General features: G+C 37.1%; 2 protein-coding genes across 2 annotated transcripts in view; both read right to left on the reverse strand.

The window, feature by feature from the left end:
- LOC117106805 (thrombospondin-type laminin G domain and EAR repeat-containing protein-like) overlaps window positions 1-1,726 on the reverse strand; it is a 22,970-nt gene extending 21,244 nt beyond the window's left edge. Inside the window, exons 1-2 of the mRNA XM_033248267.1 lie at window positions 1,619-1,726; window positions 905-1,110 (exon numbers count right to left, since the gene is read on the reverse strand). Coding sequence (XP_033104158.1) covers window positions 905-1,110; window positions 1,619-1,626 — 214 coding nt within the window. The 5' untranslated portion in view covers window positions 1,627-1,726. The remainder of the gene's footprint in view (window positions 1-904; window positions 1,111-1,618) is intronic.
- Window positions 1,727-10,120: 8,394 nt separating this feature from the next.
- The window catches only part of LOC117106792, a 3,340-nt gene continuing 1,475 nt past the window's right edge, over window positions 10,121-11,985 (reverse strand). Inside the window, exon 2 of the mRNA XM_033248235.1 lies at window positions 10,121-10,264. Within this exon, the coding sequence (XP_033104126.1) occupies window positions 10,121-10,264 (144 nt within the window). The remainder of the gene's footprint in view (window positions 10,265-11,985) is intronic.

Below are 11,985 nucleotides of genomic sequence, written 5' to 3' on the forward strand. Positions count from 1 at the left end.
TATTACCCTATAATTCACATTTTTTCGTTATAATAATAATAATTCTGGATTTATATCTGTCTCTTATACACATCTAGATGTGTATAAGAGACAGATATATATTTGGCTTATTCATTTGGCATATTCATTGAGGCATGCCTCTAAAGTTGTTATATATATATATATATATATATAACAACAACATACACACGCACTTACTAAGTGTGTGTGTATGTTGTGTATATGTATGCATTTATGTATATGTTTATGTATATTATAATTAATTTGAAGTTTATTTTATCGAGTGTTTTTATTAAGAAACATAAGTACATGTCCTTATTTTACCTTATAATGTATTTTATTAACAAATCATGAAATGTTTTATATTTCTGAAAGAGTTATTGGAAAAAATGAAAACAATGAAAAAAGAGAGAATACAGGTGGGCTACACCCACGAAAGACAAAAAATAGCGGAACTGAAGTTTAACTTTGGGGTCAAGCCAGCTCGACTAATCAACACCACGAATTTAAGTAAACAATCGCATCAACAGGCAGGCCGGATCCAGTAAGGGTGAAAGGGAGGTGCGTATTGATGTTGTGTGCTACATTTATCTATTCTAAAACTGCTGTAGCCCCCGTTTGAAAAATTCTGGATCCACTCTTCATCAAACTGCACATTCCTCACAACACAAAGACTATTCAGCAAGACACCCATAATAATATCTACAAAGACGTCATTTAGAAAAAATTATAACATGCTAACCATAACTTCCACAACGATTGCCTCCTCGATTTCCATTGACATTCAGCAATACACTTTATCACCACTTTTCCCCACCCATTTTCAACACCGTGTGGAGCACGTGTATATTACTAGTATTATAAATTACATATGCGTGTGTATGAACTTTGTACACTTAATTACCTGTGTCATCGTTGATCACAAACAGTCGTGATGTTGTGGTAGATGATGATCCTTCCAATTGATTTGCAACAAAGAGAAACATTCGACCATTGATATCAAACGCCTTCATACCCACAACACGATTCGTGTTCGGCAAGGACACGAAATACTCGTATAAACCGGTATCACTATTGTACTTATACACTTTTGTCAACACACCCTCGAAACTAAAAATAGAATGAAACATGCTACGAGTTAGTTACAAAAGAACCCTGTTTCTAGGGCATAATGCAGAGGTGGCGCCAGCGGGGGGGGGGCGGCGCATGGCCCCCTGTGGAAGAGTTGCGTACCCAACCCCCGCCCCCTCTCCGTCGAAGAGAAAAAGCACAATTCGTCAGGGATAAAAAAATTATATGCATTTTCTACATATTAGTAGACTCTAAGATCGATTAAACAAGCCTTTGAAACCCCTAAATTGTCAACATTTTCGGAGGCTTCGCCCCCTGGACCATTTCGAAACCTTTTAATCGAAGCTCGCGACCACGCCCAATTTGCCTTCGTCGGGGAAATCTGACCCCTCGTCGGGGGCATCGGCCCCATGTCAGGAACCTCGGCCCCTCGTCGGGCAAATCCTGGCGCCACCCCTGGGTGAATGTGGGATCACAAGGGTGTGACCAACGTTTCTGAATTCAATTTTGAAAGGAAACCGAAAACGTTTGAAATCGGTAGGCCTACCTTTTCATGGTGAGAGGTAAAGAATGTGATATGTCTCATTGAGAAAAAAAAATCATTTGCCGTATTTGACCCGTCGTTTTTCGTTAAACCACGCCTGTCTGCGCAGTGGTGAAATCCACGATCGGACGAATAGAAACCTGGTGTAAATACCAGTTCATATCATCTATTACTCAACAAAAACAAGTTATCATTATCGCGAAAGCTCCGATAAGGGCAGTATAATAGAAGCAATAGAGTATAATTAAACATGCTTACATCATGGAGGAATTCATGCTTATGTACCGTACTGTACAGTGGCGTAAATAATCAATATTTTCATATTGGGTTTTCGGCACGGGTTCATAATTGCCATTAATTACGAACTCTAACATCTGTCTCTTATACACATCTAGATGTGTATAAGAGACAGGCGTTGATCTCTTGTAGCTTCACAAGGATGCACAATTTCCATTGATGGGTTGTACCTCAGCCGGAGGCAACCAAGTTTCTTTCGACACCATGTGATGAGTTGTTATACATACATTAGCAGAACATTATACAACATGTGATTCTATTTATTGTCTTTCTGTATGGTCTTTATTTATCTGCCTCTGCTGACCCAGAGGGCTCACTCTCCAGATTGCATACTACAATCATCGTTATGACGCGCACGCAAAATATTTTGACATTCAACCTTGACCTGAAGTTTATGACCACTGAATATGATTTAGAAATGACAATCGGTTAGAAAGATATTGCGAGTAGATGACACCACACATGACTGAGCACATTGAAAAGCGTATTGTGGCTATTCTAGGTCAATTAGCCAAATGTTCATTGAAGCGTGCATGTACGTCTGTCTCTTATACACATCTATACAACCTCATACTGCAAATCCTGGCGCCACCCCTGGGGGAATGTGGGATCACAAGGGTGTGACCAACGTTTCTGAATTCAATTTTGAAAGGAAACCGAAAACGTTTGAAATCGGTAGGCCTACCTTTTCATGGTGAGAGGTAAAGAATGTGATATGTCTCATTGAGAAAAAAAAATCATTGGCCGTATTTGACCCGTCGTTTTTCGTTAAACCACGCCTGTCTGCGCAGTGGTGAAATCCACGATCGGACGAATAGAAAACTGGTGTAAATACCAGTTCATATCATCTATTACTCAACAAAAACAAGTTATCATAATCTCGAAAGCTCCGATAAGGGCAGTATAATAGAAGCAATAGAGTATATTAAAACATGCTTACATCATGGAGGAATTCATGCTTATGTACTGTACACAGTGGCGTAAATAATCAATATTTTCATATTGGGTTTTCGGCACGGGTTCATAATTGCCATTAATTACGAACTCTAACAGGACACGTCGTGTAAGGAGAGCGGTCGGTTAACGCTGTGTTGTACGGAACTGAAGGTCGTGAGTTCGAATCGCGCCTCGGTATTTATTTATTTTTTTTTTTTTGTAAATGAACATTCTAAGATATTTGAGAGCTGTTTGAGAATACACAATTTGAAGAGCTAATAAGATAGGAATGTTTTAGAATGTTCACTTGTACAACATTAAAATGTCTTAAAATTGGAAAGAGAAATGAACCATGAAGTTGGTTACTTCATAGTTGGTGTCAGGCCACGACCCTAGCTATGGGGCCTAGTAGGGGGGGGGGCATAGGAGCCATAGGTAGCACCTAACTCAGCTTTTAGTTAGATTTAGGTGAGCGATCTTTTTCTCTTGCCTTTGATGGTAGGCCTACCTCTACTACTGGTACTACACTTTATAGGCCTATCTTAGGTAAACATAGAAAGAAATTACTCGAGCGTCACGGCTTCGCGAAGTGCCTGCTCTTGTTCCTAATACAGTAGAACCCCTCCTTTGGAACACCTCTATTCAGTGGACGAAGGGACATTTTTCCGTGAAAAGAGGCAATATATCTTTTAACACTACAGCCAACCCCTATTAAGGGGAACCCCTATTAAGAGAACGGGGACACTTTTTGAGTGCACAAAAGGGTCAAATCAATACAATTTCACCCCTATTAAGGGAACACCTATTTTTTCTTTATTGTATCAAAATCACTACAGCAGGCACAAAAAAATCATTAAAATCTATATTTTGAGCAATAATCCTAACATCAAACCAGAATTTTGCCATCCTTAAGCTGCGTTCACATGACAAAAAATCGTGAGTTGCCTACGTTTTTTCATAAAGGTATTATTATTGAGAAGGAGATCACTCGGCAACAGAGACCTTTGACGCGACAACCCAATGTGTTCCCCGCCTTTGGATCGCGCGCGGGCGTATTACCTTATAATTCACATTTTTTCGTTATGCCCCCTTCACACTAAACTAGTCCGAAGAACGTTCCTGCCCGTTCTGAAAATTTCATGAAACGGGATGAGGACGGGTTCAAACGTGCAATTTTGGCTTTTACTACGACACAGCAGAGTTTGAAGTAAGTCCACTACGATTGCAGACGGTTTGTACAACGTTACAAAGCGGGAAGACGTTACGCTTAATGTCGTTTTTAGTAAGTTATTACAAATTTCCAATCCGTCCTCAACCCGTTTAACCCCGTTCACATTAAGTTTCAATCCTTTCTAGGACGTTCCTACACCGTTCGCACTACGACGTGTCCGTTAAAACCAGTTCATGCTCAGTCTTGCCCGTTTGCACTTCGTTCTCAGGCAGTCTTGAAAACGTTCAGAGCGGGGATCTGGTTCATGTTCAAGTCCGATCTGCTGTAATACGACCCATATCTAGCCCGTTCTCATTTCGATTCAGTACTTGCTATAGTAAACACGCCAAGGAAAAATACTGGCCCACCTACTCCTGCTGCTGACAAAGATAAAAATAATAATAATAATAATAATAATAATAATAATAATAATATGTCGTTTTTATATAGCGCTTAATGCCTTAACAAAGCCTCAAGCGCTTCATATTATTACCCCGGTCATTGGATCAAACACATCTGGAACAAAGAAGAGGAAGCTCTAGGGAGTGAGGCATCATCACCACCTCATTCTGAAAATGATGAAGCAGAATCACAGATTCAACAGAGCAAGAAAAAAAAGGTCAAAAACTTCGACACACCTCACCAGTGAGCAAGAGGAAATGATGGTACAGTGGCTGCAATCCAATGAAATAATTTACAATAAGAAACTAGAGAGCTACAAAATTACCAAATAGAAATGTTATTTGTGGCAGCAGCAGGTGGAATTGCTGGGGAAGACAGTAGAGGATTTGCAAGCCTGGTATAAAAGCCTCAGAACACGCTTCACCAAGCTGAAGAAGACAAAAGCTGGTGGTGGTGTTGCTGAGCAGTCTGAAAGAGACGAATGGGTACTGACGAACTTTGCTTTCCTTGCACCCTTCAGATATGAAGTGAAAAAACGGACTCTTGTGAGTGTAAGTAAATTGTTGATATTGATTATAAGAAATTTAAATGGCAATCAGAATTTTATATGTGGTATAAATTGATGATTTTGTATTAAAACTGTTAAAATCAACAATGTAGTTGCATTTTAAAATATTTATTATTATTTTTTAACCTAGGTCAAAGCTGCTGTCTGGCAACATCCCTTAAGCTTCTGCTGGTGAGACTGATGATGATCTTGTGATTCCACCTTGTGCTGCAAGACAGTCCGTAGATGTCATGGCCACATCACAATCTGCAAGTGAGTCACGTTCTTCAACTCCAAAGACTGCTGACTCCATCTCTTTAACATTCACTAACAAGATGGATCAGTTCTTCGAGATGCAGAAGAATTTGATGGAGCATATAGTGAGGCCCAATACAGACCGCAAGAAAGAAGCCTTCATAGAATACGTCAGAGAATCCATCTATGACATGCACCCTACAGTGTGGGAGGAGATGCAGAAAGTTATCATGAGAACTGTCTTGATATTTAAGGATACAGACTTTAAGCGAAAAGAGGAGGGTCCAACTTCTGAACCGCTGGCAGGACACTCTTCTGCTTCATCCTCCTGTTCTTCACTTGCTTCAGCGCCTTAGCAGCCACCCCCTAACATGTGGCACCCCCATGTACAGAAGCCTGTCAGTGTATGGGGTTCCATGGATCTTTATTATTATGAATGATAAAACAGCAAATTGCATTTAAATACATTTTAAGTATTGCAAAAACTTGCTGGTTACAATTAATGAATAAACATATAGAACTGGATTTACATAGTAATTGTTCATTGTCTATCAATCATTCTGTCTTGCCATGGTACACTTCCAGCTGGACAGTTAAAGTATGCCCGCAAATAGTCCCTGTGGTGCTTGGCAACAACTGTGTCTCTGTTTCCCCTCTGAGATACTTCAATGTCTGGTAAGTTAGCATCTTGTCTCCATGACCCTGGTATGAGATTGTGATCAGCATCCTCTGTATCCAGATGATCATTCTGTATGACAGTGTTTCTGAGACGTATGAAGTTATGACGGCAGACACTAGCTTCTATGATGGTCTGTGCAGTGCTTGGTTTCTGCGGAATTAGTGGCAAGAGAACCTGCCATCTCTGGGCCATAATTCCAAAGGCATTTTCAACCACTCGTCTGCCTCTAGATATCCAATAGTTGGCAATCATTTCTTCTCTTGTCATGTTACAGTTACGGGAAGAGTATGGCTTCATGAGGTATGTGCGTAGGCTAAATGCATCATCTGCCAATATGAAATATGGAAAGACCTTGTCAGCATTTGGCAAAGGTTCGGGTTGGGGAAATCCAATGGATCCATCTTCTAATGCTTCTTTCAATTCTGACTGATTGTAAATCTGTGCATCAGACTGCATCCCATACCACCAACATCAATCCAGAGAAACTTGTAATCTGCATCAACAAGTGCCATGATTACAACTGAATAAAATCCTTTGTAATTGTGGTACATGGATCCACTGCGTGGAGGTCTAATGGGAACATGTTTACCATCTAGGGCTCCACGAGCATGTGGGACATCCCAGCGTACTTGGAACTCGTTAGCAATTTTTTCCAAGTGTCATTGTCGACAGGGCAGCTATGGATGAACAAAGATTGCCTTAGAGCTATAAAATTTAAAAATAAAAGTTGGAAGAAGTACAGTAAAAGTAAAAGACGATCACGACCGGATGAGAAGGTTAGATGGAAGAAATTCGTTGAGGACAGAAACCTTGCAACAAACTTAATCAGAAAGACAAAATCAAACTTTGAAAATAAACTGAGAGATGAGATCAAAACTAATGAGAAAATTTTTCGGAATTACATTAAAAGTCAGTAAGAGCCGATCAGGAATTCCAAGTTGATTTCAGAAAATGGTGACTCTAATTCTGATGATCATGGAAAGGCTAATTTGTTGAATAGTTGTTTTTAGCAGTGTCTTTTCAGTCGAGGATTTATCCAATATCCCTAAAATTCCTTCTGTGACTGATGTTTTATTGACTAGTGCTTTGTTTTTTAGTGAGGAAGAAATTTTAACTTTACTGTCTAATTAAAAGTTTGACAAACCTGCCGGACCTGACAGTATCCACTCTAGGGTATTGTTTGAACTTCGCTATGAGCTTTCTTTTCCTTTATCAATAATATTTAACAAACTTTTGAATGAGGGTGCTGTACTTGCTGTATCTTGGAAAGAAGAGTGGGTCAGCTTTTCTAAAGAAAGTAAGAACAGTCCATCTAATTACAGACCTGTTAGTCTAACGTCTCTTGTTTGTAAGACCTTTGAGTGGATTATTTGTGTTAAAATTATGGATCATTTAGAAAGTAATAGTCTGTTGTGTAATGAACAGCATGGTTTTAGGAATGGTCGGTATTGCGTAACCCAGCTACTTGAAGTCCTTGAACAGTGGAGTACTAATATTGATGAATCCCGTAGCTTTGTCTTCATTTACTTTGAATTTAAGAAAGCTTTCAATTCCGTCCCGCATCAACGATTATTTAAAAAAAAATATTTAGTTTTGGTATTCGTGGTAAACTTCTTACTTGTATTGGTGCATATCTTTCTGGTCGGACACAAAGAGTTTCTGTAAATGGGAATTTTTCTGGTCAGTCTTCAGAAATTAGTGGAATTCCGCAAGGGAGTGTAATTGGGCCATTTTGTTTCATAATGTTTATTAATGATCTACCCTCGGTTACAGATTCAGAGGTAAAACTGTTTGCTGATGACAAAATTATTTAGAATTGTGGATTCACATGAGGATAGTGTAAGCTTACAGTCAGATATTAATGCATTATGTGAGTGGTCTAAAAAGTGGCAGTTGCCCTTTAATTTTATGCTTGAGGCGGTGGATAACGAAAAAGATTTGGGCGTCATTTTTTATTGTAGCTTAAACTTCGCGGTGCATGTTGCTGACATCTCAAAAAGAGCCAACATGAAATTAGGAATGATTAAAAGATCTCTTCGTTTTCTAATAAAAAAGGCTTTTAAATTTGTATAAATCTATTGTGAGACCTATTTTAGAGTATTGCAATGTTGTATATTCCCCAAGTTTTACGAAAGATTAAGACCTTCTTGAAAACGTACAGCAGCGAGCTACTAGGATGTTTCCTGAATATCGTCATCTCCCATATGAGGAAAGATTGAAAACCCTAAATCTTCCAACACTAATGTATCAAAGACAGCGTGCAAATTTATTGAAAGTGTTTAGAATTGTTCATGGTTTTGATAATATTTCTAAAGATTTTTTTTTATTCTAATACTGATAGTGTCACTAGAGGCCATTCATATAAATTAAAGCACCATTACTCTAGAACTAATCTGAGGAAAGAGACATTTTCAAGGCGAATTGTTAAGGTTACTCATAGAGCTCCTAATCAGAGCTAAAAATGGCTGCGTAGTTACCGCGAGGGCCTGAAATGCCCGAAGGACAATTTTGAATGCATTAAATCTAACCTAAGTAAAATATCGCCGTCTTTTAATGTTAGTTTTCTTAATCAACTGTTGTAGCTGCAGTCATTGGTTCCTATAGTGATATGATCAGTATACAAACTGTGTGCTTGTTAAATACGTGTCTATGCTGGTTTGTGCTCCTGCAGTACGCGTTACCTCAGAGAGCTAGCGACGTTACACATCAGCAGAGCAGGCCTATAGTGCGGATACGATGAATAACTATTGTCAGAGACGTATACAAAGGGAGCCGTGGGAACTGCGGCTCCCCCACCCTCTCCCCCCACACACACACCATTTGTACACAGTGTTAAAATTTTAAAGCTTGTTCTTGCTAGCCAATACAAAATCTTTCCATGGATCACTAAAAATGAATACTTCTAAACTATGTAACATAGTTGTGCTTCAGCACACGTTATACATAGGCCTACTAACACATAGGCCTAAGCGTGATTTTTTTAAATATTTTTAAATCCACAAATCCCAGGTCACGTCTTTTCAGATACAGAAATGTGACATTGTATGGTTCAGTTTGGTTTTTATCCTTTTGCAAGCTGTTTTGCAAGCTCTATAAAGTTTTATTTTAATAGTACAGTACTGCACAGTACTACTTTTAGTTATGATGACGATGATATGATGATGATGATGACGATGGTGATAATAAATAATAATAATAATAATAATAATAATAATAATAATAATAATTATATTATAATAATTATTATTATTATTATTATTATTATTATTAAGTGAAGAAAACTGTACTAAATGCGAAAACGTAAGTTGTGATTTCTTGATCATAATTATTAGAATATAGTTAAAGCTTAGTAAGATATAGCAAAGATAATAAATATCAGAAGATAGAGCAGCTGCACAAAATAGTGGAAAATCCGGTCGAAATGCATTGTGGGTACTTGGAGAAAAATTCTACTGCATCCGCGCTATAAAGGCGCAGCTCTGGTTCGTTTGTTTCCTGTATTTTCTCCACTTAGTAAAATATTCAAGGAGGGCGGATGTTCCATCGATTTCAATGCAAATACGTGGAACAGCTCATTCTTCTGCTATTTAAGTTCTTTGACTTAGGTTAGATTAATGCATTCAAGAAAATCATTCGGCCCTTGCAGACCCACAGAATTGTTTTCTTGCATTTTAATCTACCTTAGTATAATAGTTTCCCACTAGTGTATAAATACGCAACTATTCTAATTGCTTATTATTGTTTGTACTCTATCATTGTTGATATGTAAAAAAGAATAACAGAAAAGTGTTCGACAACTACATCAATATTAACAATATTATCAAAATTATTTGATATAATGGATCATTCCGCATTGTCAATCAAACTGAACAACTGACCAATCAGAATTCTATAAAATTTAGGAATGACTACTATAAAACAATAAAATTAATATAGCCACTGTAAGATCAGTCTGTATCATTAAGTGTATTAACTGGAATTAAATCTCCTAAATACTGTGTAAACCAAGTGTGTTTTAAATTTATCTTGTTTCTTTGAAATTGATGTACAGTGTTTGTACTGTGCTATCTCGAGAAGAAGCCCATGGGCTTCCTTTTTGAGATGGGCTTCTTTTCTATAAAGTGTGGGGAGGCTTCAATTCGAGATGGGCTTCTTCCCGAGTTTAGGCCCATTGGGCTTCTACCAAATATACGTACCGTCTTGACAAAATTCACCGCGGTAGAAATCGGTGCACGCACAGTAGTATCCCTTTGGTGAACAGTCATTTCGGCAGGATGCCCCATTGAGGCACGGATGACCCTGTGCACAACGACCAACGTAGCTCTAAATACAACAGAAATTCCAACTTCAATTATTACTTACAAATATGTTAAATGTGTACATTCGACTTTCACAAATAATTCCTTATTTTTAAAACTCACTCTGGTATGCTTTGCCTTGTTGATTATTATATAGCTTAAGATTTTGTATTGGTTTTCATTTATTCATTTATTCGGTCACCATACAAAAAATGGAAACCTCATAAAATTGATAAAAAGTTAAAAATAAATATAGACATTTTTAATTATACTCCTTCGATAATTGGAAGGTTCTGAATATTTACGAGCTGAATTTGGCTTTCATTCTATCCGTTTTATATATTTCTTTATTAGCGTCAGTCTGAAACGATCAATATTCAAGAAGTGCAGCTGTTTTTCGTCTCACGTATGCCTAAATACAGGTATGGTATATTGTCACACCATTTTTGTATCCTGTTTTTTCATTAAATAAAAAGTGTAGGCATAAAATACAATTATAATGCATCTAGGACCAGTCAACTATTCATAACTATACCTGGTCTCTAATTGGTCATCACATTCAATACTTTTATATGTGGTGTTCATGAACATAAAAAGAATTTTAAATTGGGTCACCAATGTAGATTTTTTTATTAAAAAGTGAATCCAGGATCATACATCATAAGTCTTATTCAAATATCTATGTAAACGCACAACGTCATTATTAATGTTCTTCCCAACAGATTATGTACTATGAATCTAATACCTTATTGCCTTCCCACTGTTTATTGAATAATATATCCCAATGTTACATCATTTACAGTACATTGATTTCTTCATTGCATTTGACTGCGATGATCACGACTTTCTTAGCAAATTCGGTATTTCTGTTAATTCAATTGCCTTTCAAGTTATTTACAACAAAGGGTTACATCAAACCAGGAGTCACTCAAAGATCAATCCTTGGCCTCCCCCTACTTATTTTCAACCTGGTTATAATAATCTTTCCTACTGTGTATAATATCCTGCCTCCCATACTTATTTTCGACCTGTTTATGTCAATAATCTCTTCTCTTATTCTAGGCCCTATACCGTATGTATTTTGTTTGCCGATGATTTTCAAATTATTTCGCAATCTGATACTAGTAGGCTGTGGGGAAGATCTGGAAACTTTGGACAGCTGGTCTAATTGAGGCAGCAAGCCAAAATATAAAGAGGTGACTTTTACTCTCAATAAGATTTTATTTCCCTTCCACATCGATGGACATATTTTATAAAAAAAATGTTAACAAGCTTAAAGAACTTGGTTCAATTTTTTTAAATTTTAAGTTCAATTTTAATCATAATGTCGATGATATTAGTCTATCAGAATGCTTGAATTTCTTAAACGCAACTGCTGATACATACAACTTAACTCCTGAAAGTTTTTTTTTCTTCACTTGTTATGACGCATATTGAATATCGCAATGATACTAACATGCATAAAATTACCACACAGGCTTTAAAAGTTCTTGTTTAAGAACGTTCGCCTCTTATGTTTGCAATATTAATGTATCCACCTTGAGTCCTAGACAAAATTATTTTGATTCTCATTTATTTTACAAATGTGTCATAAGTATACCCTAAGTAATCTTTATTGATTCCCGTGAAATCATTACAGCGACGAGACAAAAAATTATCAGTGAAAAGATTAAAATACAAAAAAAAAAAAAAAAAAAAAAAAAAAAAAAAAAAAAAAAATTTTAAATTATAAAAAAGATAAATTTT

Source organism: Anneissia japonica, unplaced genomic scaffold, assembly GCF_011630105.1.
Source record: "Anneissia japonica isolate Jap-2015-1 unplaced genomic scaffold, ASM1163010v1 scaffold2471_len1564793_cov202, whole genome shotgun sequence".
Classification (NCBI taxonomy): domain Eukaryota; kingdom Metazoa; phylum Echinodermata; class Crinoidea; order Comatulida; family Comatulidae; genus Anneissia; species Anneissia japonica.